This window comes from Cyanistes caeruleus, chromosome 14 (assembly GCF_971803275.1).
Source record: "Cyanistes caeruleus chromosome 14, bCyaCae1.hap1.1, whole genome shotgun sequence".
In the NCBI taxonomy this organism is placed as follows: domain Eukaryota; kingdom Metazoa; phylum Chordata; class Aves; order Passeriformes; family Paridae; genus Cyanistes; species Cyanistes caeruleus.
In genome coordinates, this window is record NC_141714.1 from 2,603,859 (window position 1) to 2,620,501 (window position 16,643).

General features: G+C 56.9%; 1 protein-coding gene across 1 annotated transcript in view; it reads left to right on the plus strand.

Annotated features, from left to right (window-relative positions):
- Positions 1-2,733: 2,733 nt before the first annotated feature.
- The window catches only part of SLC16A2 (solute carrier family 16 member 2), a 40,044-nt gene continuing 26,134 nt past the window's right edge, over positions 2,734-16,643 (plus strand). Inside the window, exon 1 of the mRNA XM_086850115.1 lies at positions 2,734-3,097. Coding sequence (XP_086706241.1) covers positions 2,734-3,097 — 364 coding nt within the window. The remainder of the gene's footprint in view (positions 3,098-16,643) is intronic.

Consider the following 16,643-nt stretch of genomic DNA (forward strand, 5'->3'; position numbering starts at 1 on the left):
GGAAGGGGTTGTGCCCAGCATGTGAATGTCCCTGCCGGGAGCTGTTTGCCACTAGAGATGTTTTCGCAGAGGTTTTAGCCCTGCAGCAGGTGCTGTCCTCAGTGAGGTTTCATCCTCAGGACTGCCCTACACGTCCCTAAAACCAAGCCAGGTTGCAAAGCCGCTGGGAATTTGTATTGTCCGAGGCTGCATCCTCCCACAACGCTTCCCAGGGTGTTTGCACAGATTTTTCCATTCCTCCTCCGCTTCTGCACAACCAGGCACACGCTGAGCAGGAGCCAATCCCTTTGGCAGAGGCTCTGGCACCACGGTTTGGAGCCAAGCACACGCTGCTGACAGCCACCCTTTGCCTGGGTGGCCGGGGGCTCGTCAGCTGCCACGAGAGGTGCTCCCTGCCAGCTCTCCAGGGATGCCAGATGTGGATCTGGAGAGCCTGGAGGTGCTGCTGCCATCCCTCGCTGAGCTGGCAGGCTCAGGGCTTTGAGGAAAACCATGTGGCACACGCAGAAGGGAGTTTTAGCATTGAGTTCAAGCGTGGAAGAGCAGCTTTATCTGGTTTTCCTCGGTGTTTCTTTCATCTTGTGGTTATGAAGCTGCAGAGCCTCTGGGTGGGATGCTCCGTGTTCTTACAGCAGGCAGAGCTGTTCCTGCCTGGGTTTCCCAGAGCTTCCCAAGCTGCATCTCCCTCCTCGATGAAACCTCCATCCTCTGACCAAGCCCAGATTTTTAACCCCCACTTTTTCAGCCCCTTCTGTGATTTTACTCTACAGTGTCACTGATCCAGTCCAGCCCAGGGATGCCTGGGCCAAAAAGTGCTCTGTCCAGGCACCGTGCAGCCAACATCCAGGGGAGATGCTGCTCCCTGGGTTTTGTGTCTGGCTCAAGGTCCAAGGAATATTAACCTCCTGTTTCCCACTCTGTGAGAGCTTTCTGCAGCTCCAGAGGGAAGAAGCCTCCATAACATGGTGTTTTCTTCTGCAAAGGGCTCTCCCACCTCTCTCTCTGCTATTTTTAATCCAGCCTTGCTTTGCTGCTGTGGAAAATTAACATTTTGGGGGGCAGCTTCCCTGTGCACCAGCCGGGGTACCCCAGGCCCCTTCTCTTTCGGCTTGCAGGGGCTTAACAAAATAAAACCAGCAGGCCGGGAACCTCAGCCGTCTTTCTGGTGATGTGGATATTAAAATTTAGCTGCTCGTTGTGTCGGCAGAGGGCAGTGGAAGATGCTTCCAAACCTCCCAAGGCTCCCCCGGCCGCGCTGTGGAGATGGGGATCCGGGGAGGAGACTCCACCAGAGAGGAAGGGAAATAAAAATGCAGTTCCTCCAGCAGCGAGGCTGACCCGAGCGCGGCGCTCCCGCCGGGCACCCCAGCGGGCTGCGGGATTTGGGCTCATCCATCGGCGCGGAGCCCGGCAGGGAAGGCGAGGGGAGGAGACCGCGCTCCCCATCGGCTCATCCCTCCAGCTCGGGTCTCGCCATCGCTCACAGAGGCTGCTCAGAGCCAGGCAGAGCCGCTGCTCCTCATCCTCTGCCTGGGAGGAAGCGGATGGCGATGGAGCTGGCAGTGATTTGCCGGCGGGAAGGCCGAGGAGAGGTTTTTCCTGGCTGCAGCCGTGTCCCAAAGGGGTTCTCCGAGCCCGGCGAGCCCTCAGCACGTAAACAAAAGTCTTCCCAAGCCGCAGCCCGTGGTCGGGTGCTGCTCTCCGGCTGCGGGAGAAGGCAGGGAGATGGTGCGGCCCTGCCACCGCCTCCCCGGCGGCTCCGCTCCCTGCCCTGTAATTAATATCCCTGGAGGTAAAGAAAGAGCAGCGGGAGGTTGGGATGTATTATTTTACTCTGATAGGAATCTGACACTGACACAGCCATTAGGGGAAAGAAAGAATAATAACTCAGACTTGGCATATATGAAAGCGTAAATACCTTCAGCGTGTGAAAAGACAGGCTTTAATATATCGGTGGGTTTGTAATTACTTATTGAAAGAAGAGAAAAGGCAGAGCTCGCTGCAAAACAAGGCAGAGGCGAGGGAACAGCTCCCGGAACCATTTGGTTTGGGTGGCCGCGGCTATCCCGCCCGGAGAAGGCAGCGTGGGGCGCCCCGCGGCCCCGGTGACAGCCGCGCTGCCGGGGTGATGCTGCCGGCTTCCCCCAGCCAGAAGCCGGGCTGGCCTCACACAAACGCTCTCCAAACTTTCCGGGGTAGGGCACGCCAAAAATCCCACCGGGATGCCCGGCGTGGAAAGAAACGCATCCCCTGGCCGGCTGCTCGCCACCTGCTCGGGCGGCTCCGGGGGCTTCGCTGCGGGGCGGAGGGGAGCGGCAGCATCCCCCGGCGGGCTGCCCCGCAGCCGGGGCGCCGTGCGGGGCCGGGGGGCTGCGGCGGCTCCCCCGGGGCTCCCCCGTGGCTCCCCCATCGCGCCCCGCCGGGCCCCGCGGGGGCGGCGCTGGCGGGGGCCCGCCCCGGGCCGGGCCCGCTGCAGGATGCGGCGGCGGGGGCGGCGCGGAGGCTCGACGGGCGATGCGGGGCCGCGGCCGGGCCCGGGGCCGCCTTTGAGCCCCGCGGGGGGACGGGAGGGGGGCGCGGGAGGGCGGGCGGCCCCCGCCGCAGGTAGGGACGCGGGGGCCGAGCGGCGCGATGGAGGAGGAGGAGGAGGATGGAGGCGGCGGAGGGGAGGCGGGGAGTGAGGCTGCGGCAGGAGGGGGCGGGCGGGGGGGCCGGCCGGGGGGGGCGGCGGGCATGTGGGACCGGCTGCGGGGCAGTCGGGCGGCGGGCGGCGGCCGGAGCGCGGCCGCGATGGCGCAACGCGACGAGAAGGTGCCGGCGGCGGCGGCGGGCGAGAGCGAACCCGGGGCCGGGGCTGGGGCCGGGGCCGGGGCTGGAGCCGGGGCCGGGGCTGGGGCCGCGGCCGAGCAGGGACAGAGCGGGGTCGCCGCGCCCTTCCAGCCCCCCGAGGGCGGCTTCGGCTGGGTGGTGGTCTTCGCCGCCGCCTGGTGCAACGGCTCCATCTTCGGCATCCACAACTCCTTCGGGATCCTCTACATGATGCTGCAGAGCGACCTGGGCGAGGGGGAGAAGGACCCGGCGCTAGAGTTTAAAACAGGTACGGGCTCCGCGACCCCTTTCCCCGGGCCGGGCAGGGCGTGCGGGGGGTGCCCGAGCGGAGCGGGGATGCCCGAGCGGAACGGGAAAGGTGCGGCGGCGCGGCCGGCGCTGCCTCCCGGAGCTGGAAGCTCCTTCTCGGCTGTGTTGAACCTCGATTGCTCCCTGCCCCCCTCTATCCTCGTAGCCGTGGCTATATTTATCTCCGACAGCATCATGTGTTTCTAAGCTCCGATGTACTCAATTAAAAGTAATTCGGCTGAAAAACACGCCCTTAGCTTGTCCTGCCGGTGTGTCTCGGGGTAAAGCAGAGCAGCGCTGGTGAATCAGCTGCTGGGTGTGAGCCACCCCCTCTAGTTTTCTTTATTATTGTTCTATTTTATGGGTTTCCAAGCTTTCTATCTGGCTGCCTCGTTGGCCGGGGGTGGCTGCAGGAGAGCATCCCTCCGAGCCGTGTCCGTTCAGTGGGACAGCCGGCACCGGGCCGGGCTGGCAGCGCCGCCTGCGCTGTCACTGCGAGGGCGGCGCGGGGTCTCCAGCGCTTCGCATCCCTGAAAAGCAAGATCCATGGACTGTGTGTTTTGGCAGGAGCGACGGGCCCGGCCGGGATGCAGGGTGGGTAGGGTTAACGTGGAGAAAAGGGATGTTTCTTGCTGCCAAGACCCTGCTGTCGAAGCGGACTTGGCAGAGGGACACCAGCCTGCTGGCGTGGTGGTCCCGGCTGGAGACCGGTGTTGGGAGGCCCAGCCTCGTCCCAGGTCCTGCTGTGCCCCCTGGAAGATCACACCCATCATCCCTGGCATGGACACGCGTGGCCCACCTCGCTCTCATCTGCCAGCTGGAGATTTGATGCTGAGGGAACCTGCTTGTGGTGCTGCCCTGACTCTGGACGGGACGTGGGCAGCAGCCAGGAGTGTGCTGGGGAGGGATGAGTGCCGGGGCTGTGTAAGGACCTTAAAGCCTTGTTTTGGGGACCAGCGCTGCCCACGCTCCCTCCCTCAGCTGGCGCACGGCCGGCGAGCGCGGCGGGGAGCGCGCCAGGATGAAATTCATTACGGGATCCACCACATCTACAAACCCAAATTAACTCCGTGGTACTCTTACCAGGGAAACGATGCGACCGTGTAATTACGGGTACTGACGGAGTGCCACGGCGAGCTGCGGACGTGTGGCCAGTTGTAATTAGGGTGATTGATGGGCTGGGAGTGTGTGTGCGCTGTGTGTGCGCGCGTGTGATGCCCAGGAAGCTCATAGTGTAGCTCTCTGTTTCCTGCTGCCTGTGATTGTATCTAGAAAGCCTAAGGCAGGGCTCTAAAGGTAGAAGCGGTAACAAAAGAAATTAAACACTGCAAGTTCTGGTGGTTTAAAGGCTCTGCGCCCAAGACAGAGGTTGTAGGAGTCAGCATCTGCCTCTTGCTCCTGCCATCTATTTATTTAAGGCTATGACCGCACAGAGGCCTCGAAAAAGAAAAGGCGTGTGGGTGTGCGAGGCGAACCCAGGCTGGGTAATTAAATCGCCTGGGTGACGAATATATGCATTTTGGTCTGGGTGCTTAATGAAGAGGCCGTTAATAACCGAGCCGTGGCTCCCGGGTTGTGGTGCCGAGGCTCTGGCGGCGGTGACGGAACCCATCTGCGGCACCTCGGGGGCTGCAGCTGCACTGGCAGGGGCTGAGGGCAGCGGGGTGCAGCCCAGGGCCCCCCTCCAGCCTTTCTTCCCTCGCTCCCACCCCTCCCCGCTCAGCGTTGCATAATTTCCCCGCGGCGCTCGTTTGCGTGCAAACATAATCAGGAAAATATCGTAGCTCCTTTCCAAGCGCTAAGTGATACGGCCTTCCTGAAAAGACCGGTGCTGTCTGTTTGTCCTCCCATGTCACCCTGAGCCCTCCAGCTGCAGGCAACAGCCGGAGCCCAGGGAGCCCCTCATCCCTCCAGCAGGTTGGGAGGATGAGGATCCGCTCCCCGCTCCGACAGCGGCATCCAGCATGGCTGTGGGCATGGCTCAGCCTTTTGTGTCTGCTCTTAAACCTCCTCCAGGTCTCAGGGAGGTGGGTTTGTACCAAAGAAGGGGTTTGGAGGCAAAATGGGGAGTAATGCTGTCAGCTGGTCAGGCATCCCTTTAAAAATAGGGTTCTGTTTATGCTAAAGCGGGTGCTAGTCGGCACTAAACAATAGCCGCCCCGGCTATAATTATCGAGGTTTATTTCTTGTTTGCATTGGTCACGTTTTCTTGCGTTTGATCTTGAGAAACGCAGGATCCGTGGAGTTCAGGTCTGGGGTCAGGCTTTGAAAACAAACCCTGTGGCAGCAATGCATCGAATGCATAGGCTCCTCTCTTTAAAGAAATATACTGTGCTGCCTATGTCAACAAGCACGGCGGGCTGGGGCTGCGACCACCGCGTGCCCCTTCCCCGCGGGACGCCAGCGCCGGGGCCTTTGCGAGGCTCACTCTGCGCTTTGGGTTTGTTTTCTTGCAGGGGGAGTGGAGGAATGCTGAGACCGGAATAAAAAAATAAAAAATAATATACATGTGAGCTCTCGGCCAGGAAAAAAAAATAAAAAAAAAAAAAAATCCGTCTTTGTTGGAGAGGTGTTGAGTGATGTTTGAGGGTGTTTGCTGGGAGGTGAGTGGTGACGTTTCTCTCTGGTTGTACGAGGCTCATTCCGGTGCTGAGGGATCGGTGCTGATCCCACAGTGAGGGCTGACACTGAGCCAAGGGCCAGATGAGCCATCCCAGCTCCAAAAGCCCTTTTGAGTGGCAGCACGGCCCTGGTGAGCATTAACTGGGCGTGAATTTTCTTACATCAGTGTCTGCTCTGCCTCTGCTTGGATGCTGCCCCAACCTTGGGAGAGGGGACCACAAAGTGGCCTTGTCCCTGCCCAGGGCTGTGCCCTCCCTCAGCCAAGGAGCCACCCGAGGGTCCCAGAGGGTGCTCCAGCTACCTGGGCAGAGCCAGGAGGGTGACATTTCTTGTTCCTCCAAACATCCTTTGTGCTGTACCTGAGGTCTGGAAAGCCCTGGTGGGACAGTCTGCAGAGGCACACAGATTTTATTGGTTTTTTTTTTTTAAAAAAAAAAGTCTATTTATCTTTTTCTTCTCCCCTCCTCCACTTTGTGTCAATATCCCAGGTATAGATTAACTCTCTTCGCTTAATATTTAATGTTTTGGTGCCTGGAAATGGAACTGAAAGCATTCAGAGAGGTGGCCTGAGGAGCTGGTCTGGTTTGGCTGCAGCTCCTCTGAGTGCATCCCTGTGTCCATCAGCATCCTCTGATCTGTGTGCAAGAATTTGGGGAACAGTTTCCCCACTTTAGTCCAGCTCCAGACAGGGAGCAGAGGCTGCTGGAGCTCCCTGTGCTTAGGGAAGCTGGAATGGTTCATGGACCACAGTCCTTGACTGACCAGATGCCGAGGCCAAGGCAGGGCTGATTTATTCCTGAATTCCCATCTGTTTGGCTGGGGAATTTCTTTGTGCTGATTTCACATCCTTAGGACAAGTGAGCACAGGTGGAAAAGGCTAATTTTACTCCATCCTTGTAATGCAAGCTTGGTGAGAAAGAGCAAGGGTTTATTTTTTTTTTTTTTTTTGAGAAAATAAAGCATTTCAGTGCTAACAGTCAGATGGAAGAGTGGGAGGAGAAGCCCTGGACTCCTCTCTGTGCTGAAGAAGGTTCCGTGGGTGGGTGAGAGTGGCTGGAGCTTTAGGAGCTGGGAAGAGAAATCCCAAAGTGAGGGTAAATAACAGAGTGCTTTGGATTGGAAGGGACCCTAGAAATCACCCCATTCTACCCTCTGCCATGGGCAGGCACACCTCTCGCTATCCCAGGTTGCTCCAAGCCCCAACCTGGCCTTGGACATTTCCAGGGATCCAGAAGCATCCACATCTTCTCTGGGCACCCTGTGCCAGCCCTCCCCACCCTCCCAGGGAGCAATTCCTTCCCAATATCCCATCCATCCCTGCCCTCTGGCAGTGGGAAGCCATTCCCTGTGTCCTGTCCCTGTCCAGCTCTCCTGGAGATCCTTTAGAGGAGGGGGAGAATCTCCTCCCTCAACCTGTTGGCCACATTGCTTTTATTGCAAGAGATAATCCCTGGAAACAATCCCAACTAAATTGGAATGATGGGATCATCGTCCAGTGCTGGTGCTTGGGAAGCTCCCGCGTCCTGAAGGTGACATTGTGGTTGTCCCCTTCTTAAAGCCCTAAATCTGCAGGATTTGGAGCTTTTAGTAATTACCAGGGTGCTGTGCTGGCCCCGTTCCTCGGCTTTTTTGGCCAAGGGTGCTGTGGACCTCAGAATTCCTGGGACCTTTCCCATGTCCATCCAGGCTCCCAACCCTCCTCTGACCCCACGGAGGGATGCACTGACATGAACAATATTTACATAGCCCAGATGGGGATGTAAATCCAGCAAAAAAAGAGATAAAAAAGACATTTTTATTACCTTGCCCTGCTAGCTGGGGAGTACAAAAGGCACCAGGGAGCTCTCCCAGATTTCCTGGGGGTTTCCCATGGTGGGATGCCAGTGTGCCAGCACCAGGCACTTCCCCGGCTCAGCTGCCTCTGTTTTGGGAGTTTGTGACTACAGGGAAGCAGGGGGGAGTTTTGAGGAACTGGGGTTTTGCCTGAGCTGATTGCAAGGTGCCGTGTGATATAAAGCAGCCTGAAAAGCAAACAAAGCCCAGTCATGTTGTTAAACCTGGTTCTTGGGGCTGTCGGGAGCGATTAAGGTTATTAGGAGGCCGGAGTGCTGTTTCTGAGGGAGGTTCTTGTTTTTCAAGACTGCAGGGGCCCTCTCAGCCAGCACATTTGCCATTTTAGTGGTTTTTAATTTACTTTTAAGTGTCCTCCACCAGCCAGCCAAGAAGGTGTAAGGTTGTATTTCCTGGTGGCCATTGTTCTCGAGTGGTGGTAGCTCCTGTGGCCCATGAAGAAGTGGAACATGGAGTTGTGCTTGGAGTTTTTTGGTCCTTTTAGTTGCAACTAAATGAACAGAACCGCCCTCACTTTGTGGGGTTTGGATCGTAGGTTAAATTTTGAAGGTGCTGAGTTGCAGCTCCATCACTGAGACTGGGCTGGGGGCAGGAGGAGGATGAGGAGGGATTGGAGGGTGAAGGGGTCAGTGCTGCAGATCACCGGGCTGGGATGGATGTGGTGGCACGAGGTGACAATGGGGTGTGATGCAGAGCAAGGCAAAAGAGCCATTCCATTTCCTGTTCTGGGGAGAAACCCACAAGTTTGACAAATCACCCTTTAATTTCCTTAAAACCCCTCAGCAGTTGGAAGCCGCCCATCAGCTGGGATGGGTCTCATCCAACACCTTAAAATGGACCCAACCCATCAGGTTGGGCCAAACCCCGTAGCCGGGAGGCGCCGCTGACCTTGCTGGCAGTGCCCAGGGGGTGGCTGTGCATAGCTCACGTGGGCATTGTCACCTGCCCCTGTCCCTGGGACAGCTCCTCTGGCTCTCTCCCTCCTAATCCAGAGTCTCCCAGCATGTCTGTTGCCAGGGATTATCCCACTTTTGAGGCAGCACCATCAATCACCCCATCCCAGCCGTATCAGTCTTCCAAAAAATCTGGTGGTGTGATGGGGACCATCAGGACTGGTGGATGTGGAGCTGAATTCCCAGTAGGGCAGTTTGGGGAAGGAGGAATTACCTGGGTTTCCACCTCCCAGGGCTGATTTTTGTACCCCATGGTGTGCACGGGGGGTGGCAGCGAGCCAGCCCCGCTCCTGCCGTGCTGACAGGGAGGCGATCCCGGAGGGACGGTGGCACTGCCACCATGCCTGGCAGGATTTGGCACCACCTGGATACAAGCCCAGAGCAGCCTTTTGCTGTTTGATCCCAGTCACCCCCCGGGACCTCAGCCAGCAGCAGGGGGACAGCGTGGCCGGGTGAGGTGACACGCGGCTGTTGGGGACATCGGCGGCGTTTGGGTTGATGCCATGGGCACTTCCAGAGCTGTGCTCCCTTGCTGGAAACAAATGAGGCTCCAGCCTGGCTCCATAATCACAGAATAGGTTGGAAAAAGCCTCAAAGATCACCCAGTCAAACCATATCGGGGTTCTGCCCACTGTTGGCTGCTGTCCGGGTGCCATACGGAATTTTCTGGCACATCACGAAATACCTGAGTCTCTCCCACTCACTTTCTTTGGAATGATCACCCTCCAGGAGTTTCTTATGAGTGGGTCAGAGCATGGAGAAGGATGCCAGAATTTCCCAGCTGAGACAGAGGCCACGCACCCACATCTTGCAGCCGGTGTTTTCCCCGAGGAATCAATTCTCCCCGGATCTCCGCAACCTGGCGCAATCTCTGCGCGTTCCTTGGCATCACCACGGCAATGGGCAGCACGAGGACTGGACACCACTCCAGCACGTGTGTAAATACACTGCTGCACCCATCACAGCAGGGATTTGTCATCTTTTCCCTCCCTCTTCCTCGAAGGATTGATTATTCCCTATTGCCAGGGAAGGAGATGCTGCCCTTTGGCGCTCAGCCGTGCCCGCCGCGGGCACCGGAGCTCTCGGTTCTCCGCGGGCCCTTTTGGCACATCCACCCCGAGACAGTTGGGGCGGTTGCAAAACCCACATGACGTGTGCTGGGAATTGCTGCAACACGCTCGCGAGGCGCGAGCCATTCCAGCCTCTCCCCGGCACCTCGCACAACAGGTCCTGCCAGCTCCAGGGCCGGCGTTGCCCGCACACCCTGCCCGCGGCTCCGGCCGCCGCTCCGGCCTCCCTCAGATACACCCCACGGGCAGGGAGGCACGGCGCTGCATTCCATCCGCACCTTTGCAGGGTTTTCATCCCCCCAGCCCTCGTCCTTTTAGTCGTAGATCCCTAAAGAATTTACCTGATGCGCGAGCTTGCCCCGAGTCGCCAGCACGACGACGTGCGCGACAATTTTTTGGGTACAAAAGCAAATCCTTGGAGAGCTGGAGCGGGGTGAAACACGGGGGAAAACCCTCGGGAAGAGCTGCTGGGTCACAGCCCTGTGCCCGTGGTGAGTTGTTTTGCTGGAACTCATCCTGGGCATCCTTGGCAGCTGTGCCACGGCGTTGTAATGCTGTGCCGTGCCATGCTGGCCTCTGGGCAAGGAGCAGCCCAGCGTGCTCTGAGCAACCTCTCGGCCTCGTGTGGGATCAGGATGGCAGCCCCAGCACCCCTCTGCATGCCCCAGGGGAGCTCCAGCTGGGGGATACCCCGTGCCTCCATCCCCGCAGCGTTGCAGCACACGGCTGCAGCGTGCGGTGTGTCCCAGCGCCAGGTGGGGAAGGTGTTTTGGGGTCAGTGCTGCCAGTGCTCCTGGTTTTGGGAGAATCTGGTCTGCAAAACCTCACGCTGGAGGAGATGAGCTCACCAAACCCTCCTCCTCTGCATCTTTGGGATGTTTTTGGCTCTGGGTTTGGATTTAGCGGCTCACAATGGGTTTTGCTTGCTCTGCCAAGGCTGGGTTGGACGGGGCTTTGAGGAAGCGGGTCCAGCGAAGGTGTCCCTGTCCATGGCAGTGGGGTTGGACCTGGTTCTTTCAACCTAAACCATTCCACAATTCCCTGCATCCCAGCTGCCTCTCCTGGGGCGGGCAGCCCCGCGTGCTCTGCAGCGGCTCAGGCGCTCGGTGCATGGGCTGACTTGTTGGGGTTCGCCCCAGGCAAACACCGGGGCCCTTCTCAGGGAGGAGAAACAACCCTACCACAGCGCCTGCGGCCAAGGAACCTGCTCTGAGCACCCACCCAGCACCCCGGCCTGGTGACCAGCTGAGCTGGGGACCCCAGGGCACCTGGCCACCCTGCCCAGTGGCATCCCCAGAGGGCTTTTTCTTGGTCATCTCTCATCAGGCACCAAAGCAAAGCTTTTGTTTCAAAATCTTGGCCTTGATCTGTCCGCCCGCAGATCCCGTGCGTAAAAGGAAGGCCAAATCCTTCCCTTCTGGGGGATGTGGGTGCTTGCCAGGGAGCCGGAGGGGTTTTTTTGCACAAAACCTGTGCAAAGCAGGGGGAGCTCAGTGAATAAACCTGGAGCCCACCGAGGTGGGAATCACACCCAATGGCAGCTCCTTCAGTGAGGATTGTGCCTCCCAAGCTCCGTCTGATTCGAGTCCGATGGAAAAGTATCATCTGTGATTAAAGATTGACTGTAATTACATAATGGGTATGCACCAGATGATGCCCAGACAAGCTCCCTCCTGGGATTTCCCAACTTTTGGAGTGTTTGCAATCATCCTAAAGAGCTTCCTCCTACCAAGAAGGGGGGGGTGGTAATTATTGATTTTACAGCAGCACCGGCACAAGGCTCAGCGGCAGCACCGTGGTCACCAGAGCCGGGCTGTGGCCACCCTGCCTGCCCTGATAGCTCTGGGGCATGGTCAGGCACAAGAGATGCATCCCCCCAGCCTTGCAGTGGCAATAAAAAATACAATAAAATAAAGGAGAACAAAAAACCAAGGGAGTAAAGCTGCTTTTTGGCTCTCCTGGCAAAGCCAGCAGAGCGGCTGCCGCCGTGTGCTTACGCTGTGGCGGGTGACGAAAAGGCAACGTCAGGATGTTCTTGATGGTGGGCCAGCTCTTAATCCGTGCATTTTAGAGAAACCCAGTTTGTTTCTTAAGATTTGTGGGAGTGGGGACCACTGGGGGTGTGGGGAGCTTGTCTGGGATTAAACCTGCCTGAGAGCCAAGCACGCCAAGCTCGCGAGCCCGGGGAGAGCTTAATTAAAGTCAACGGAGAAGCGTTTCCAAGAAAATAATACAGGGTTTTTAAACGGGATATTTTTGTTCTGGGCCCAGAATGCCTCCTTTCCCCGCTTCGGTGTCATCTTTAATAAAACAAAATGAGATCTCCAAGAAAAACAAATTGGAGCTCTTAAAAGGCGCAGCGGAGATAAAAATCAGGAACAGTGTTGCTGGTAACACCTTGGGTTATTAAAAGGGAAAGAATGCTAACGATGCAAATCGCATCGGCCTTTCTTGTGGTTGCTCCCCGGCGGGAGCCTGCGCGCCCTGCCAGGGGGGCACGGGCACGGTGCCCCTCGCCCTGGGGCTGCAGGGGCACAAAAGCTTTGCCCTTCGCTGGCCAGGGGGACTGGGGCATGTGCGGGAGATGCTGACACAGGGAGGATTTTGGAGTTTTCTCTCCCCAGGTTCTGGTGGCAGCTCCTGGGGTCAGGAGCAGTGTTGAGGTCAAATAGCAAAAAAGCTTGGAAAACATGGGGAGGATCAGGTTTCAGGGTACACCAAACTGTAAACGAGCTGAAATCGGGGCTGGTGCTGTTGGGAAGATGCCACAGGCCATGAGAGCTCCTTTAGAGGTGATGAACATGTGACTGGAAACAGCAAGCTGGGCTTTTTACGGCCTGAGAGCGGCTGGGTGTGGCTTTGCTCCTCATGCCAAGGCATCAGGCTGGAAAACTGGGGTCACTTCCTCTAAATCCAGTGCCCCAGTCCCACTGGTACAGCTGGATCCCACTGCTCTCACAGTGCCCTGGCCCCTGGCAGGCCCTCCCGGCTGCCTGGCCTCGTGTTGCTCCCCAGGATGCTGGAGCAGGGATGTGGGAAGGGCTGGGGGAGTCGCTGGGGATGTGGGTTTGGTCCCTCCACCATCTGCTTCTGCCAGAGAAGACTCAGAGCTGCCCCTTTTATTCCGTGTGCTCCCATCCTGGCTAGGGCTGGCCATGTCCTGGCTGGGAGCTGGGGACCCAGTGGGACACAGGGGCACTGCTGCTGGCCCAGGTTTGGAGGGAGGAAGCTGCTGTAGGGTCCTATCTGTCCATCTGTCCACAAGGCAGCAGAATCCTTTCAGACAGGGTGGATTTAAAATGCCCAGGGTGATGAATTCGAGGCCAGCTCCTGCTTTGCTGCTGTGCCCAGCTACGTCAGATAAGGCAATTACAGTTTTATCACTTAATTGCAGAGCATAATAATAGGAGTGGTATCAGGATCGGCCTTGCCAAGGGGGGAATATCAGCCCATGTTGGGTTCTTACCTCTTTTTTTTCAATATAAACTCATTGGAGCGTCAGCCCTGCTGGGGGTTTGAGGTCTTGAGTGGCTCCTCTTGCCTGTTCCCCACCATTCCCGTCCCCAGGGGGAAATTCAGCATTAAATAAAAGCTGTGCTGACTGTCCTGATGCCAGGGAAGTTTCTCCAGAGTCGGTGAGAACCCAGCCTGGGAGGGGAAGGGGTGAGGACTGACAGGGATGTTGTCAACAACTTTATGGACAGCTTTTCCCTTGCACCTTGGGAATGAGATTTCCATCCCTTGCAGGTTTTTCCTGTCCTGCTCAGCAGGTGTGGGGTGCACACTCACAGCTGCACAAGGGCATGGGGCTGATTCTGGGGGTCTGGATGCCCTTGGGAGTGACAGCTGGGAATGAATCCTAAAGCCCTTTGCACCAGGCTTCCCCACTCTCGGTGTCACGTGCGGAATGCTCGATCACTGCGCTGGAACCCAGATGGGAAAATGAAAATTTTATATTTGGCAACTCCTTCGCAGCCTGCTGGGGCGGTGTGGGAGAGGTGAGAGACATTGGCTGCGATATCCAAGAGCTCTGCTTGTCTCTGGCTCACGTGGTCCCAGTTTTCCACTCTCCCTGTGGAACTGTCAAGGAGGCTGAGCACTCCCAGTGTCAGGATTTGGGGCATTTCCCCACCCAAAGCGGCCTGGCTGGTGCTTTTCTGCCTTGAAAACGAGGATTCTCAAGACCCAAGGTGGGTTTCTCACCAAGAACTGAAGTTTTGCCTTGCTTGTCCTGATGTCTGCAGGGTCAGGTGGTAAAAACTCAGGTGATCTGGGGGCAAGGGATGGTGTCACAGGCTTTTGACTGGGAGAGCTGAAACTCCCTTGGGATCTGCATTTTAGGAGAGGACCTATATTAAGGGAGATTAATACAAAATCCAGTGTGTTGCCCAAAGCTAAGAAATCATGGCAGATTTTTTTAAAGCTGTTAAACTCTGCCCTGCTTCAGTTCATCAACCAAAGCATGAACCAAGGAGCCTGGAGAGGAGGCACTTCAGGTCCTGATCTGACCCCTGTGCCTGGCTGTTAACTCCTGCTGGCCCATCCTAATCTCCATCTGGAGATAAGATTAGCCCCAGTCTGGTTTTCAGAGCTCGTTTCCTTCCCTTGGGACAGCATCCTCCCAACCCCAGGGTTCCCAGCCCCACCATCTGCAGCCTCCCCCCGCCACAGTTTGTGTTCCACTGGCCTCATAAACAAAAATGACGCAAAAAAAACCCCCGCAGAAAAGAGTTTTTACAGCAGGCAGAGCTTTCCTAGCCCACAAAGGCGGTTGTTTAGATTTTTATTGCCGGATGAAGAAGGATGAAGATAAAAAACAACCCTTAAAGCTGTTGGGGAGATGATGCAAGGCAGAGCAGCGTGGAAAGCGATGTCTCTGAGGGCTTTAATGTTTCCTCTGCTTCCGAATCAGGAATGAGCTATTGCAAAATGCCAGGCATCGCCGGGTGACTCCAGCCCCTGGCCACGCGCCGACACTTTCTGCAGCAGATAACTCCTGCTTTATCACCCGACTGCACCGGGCCAGAACTTCCCCTGAGCGCTGGAGTTTGGGAAGATGGTGAAGAAGCAAGGCAGCAGGATGTGGGGCTGTGTGGAAGCAGCAGGCTGCTGGCCGGGTTCCCCATTAGTCAGGGTGACGAGTCGATCTCCTTTCCCATTTTCTTATGAATGAATCGGTTTTGGCTCGGCCCGATGGTCAGACTGGTTCAGCGAGAAGCAGCTGGTATCAGTCTCATTAGCAGAGGAGACAAAAAGCAGCCTCTCCCTGGTTCTGCAAACTCCTGTGATCCCGACAGGCCTGTGGCTGCCAGGGTTGACAGCGGCACTGCTGGGGCTCAGCTCCTCCATCACCCCCTTGCCTCTGCTCCTCTCCCAGCTCCTGGGTATGCTGAAGCTTCATGGGCACTTCAAAACAAGTGTGGATGCACACAGGGTCCTGCATCCCTTCTGCTCTCCAAGTGCATCAGTGATTTTTAGGGAAAAATTCATTTTCAGGGGACAATTTCAGCTCCAGGTCGCCCGTGGCTGCTGTGAGCAGCACAGCTCAGTTTTGTTTGCTGTTCCACTCAGAGTCAGCCCTTGGCCAGTGGAAAATGCTTGGCATTTTGCCAGTGTTTCAGCTGGAGCGGTTGGGATTTGGGAATGTGGGGCAGGGGCAGTGGTGAGGTGTGGCTGCCTCTGCTCAGCCCTGTCCTGAGGATTTGCCGCGGTGTCACCGCTCTTCCCTTCCTTGTCAGCCCCCAGCGCCCCTGTCCTGCTCTGCCTGTCCATAATGCCACCCCAGGGGTGTGCCAGCTCCCTTGGGACGGGATTGCCCCATGCTGGGATCACTGCAGAGGCTGAGGAATGGTGAGGATGGTGTCTCAGGAGCAGCATCACCAGTGTTGTCACAGAGCAGGGTGGGCTGGTGACCCCCAGCACATCCCCAAGGATCCGTGCTGGGCAGAGCAGAGGGCTTGGATCCACCCCACGCTTGGGGCTTTGCATTCCCTGGCCCCTCCCGTCCCTCCATACCCCAAAATCCTGGCTGGCTTCAGCTCCATGCTGCTGAATCCTCTCAGCACCTGCTTTTCCCTTTGCCCCTGAGCATGGAGGGGTGAAGGGGGAGCTCAGGCAAGAAAACAAGCCTGGGAGCTGGGGGCTGTGTTCCCTCCAGCAATCCCACCCTTGTCACCTGTAGGGCAGGACGAGTTTTGTAGGGGCAGGGGTAATTCTGTAGGGACAGGGTAGTTTTGATTCCCACCCCGTATTTCCACGGGGAGGAAGAGGAGGCTCCTTGGCCACAGAGATGGGGTGCAAGGATTTTCACCCTGACTCGCAGCACCAAACCTTCCCCAGTAACTGACAGAAGCCTTCATTAACCTGCCCTGTTGTTTATTCCCATTTCAAAGCCCTCGATGCAGCAAAAAGCAGAGGCATTTCCTCAGGAAAGCACATTAACGTTTCACCTGCCTTCAGAGCCCTTTGCTACTTGGAGTGGTCGGGGCTGTCCCCGGTTCCCCTCGCTCTCGTTAAACATTGTGTGGCTCCAAGGGAGCTCTGCCTGTGGCTCCAGCCCTCGGGGGCCTGGTTTTTAATTTATATGGAGATGTGAGTGTGTGCACAGACGGATTTATGGATGTGGATGGCGGATCCCCATCCGAGGGGCAGCAGCAGGGGCTGCAGGGATCCCGGCATGAGGATGGGAAGCAGGGGGCTCATCCTGCTGTGAACCTCAGCTGTGGCTCTTCTCCTCCTGCCTGCAGCACCAAAGGGCAGGGCTGGCCCTTCCCCGGAGCCACCCGGCGTCTGAAAATCTTTCAAATGAGAGCAGGTCAGCCAAAAGTGACAGCCCGTTGGCAAAGGGGTGTAACCTGCTTCTTGCTGGGCTAAAAAAAAAAAAAAAAATTAAAAAAAAAAAAAGCATTACATTAAATATTGCTGGTTTTCACTTTCCTTTAGTGGTCAGATTTGTTTAATGACAGCCTGTTCTATTTTTCTGAGATATCCAGTTGTTTTCAAATGTGGTCTTTAATGTAAGGAAGCTCCA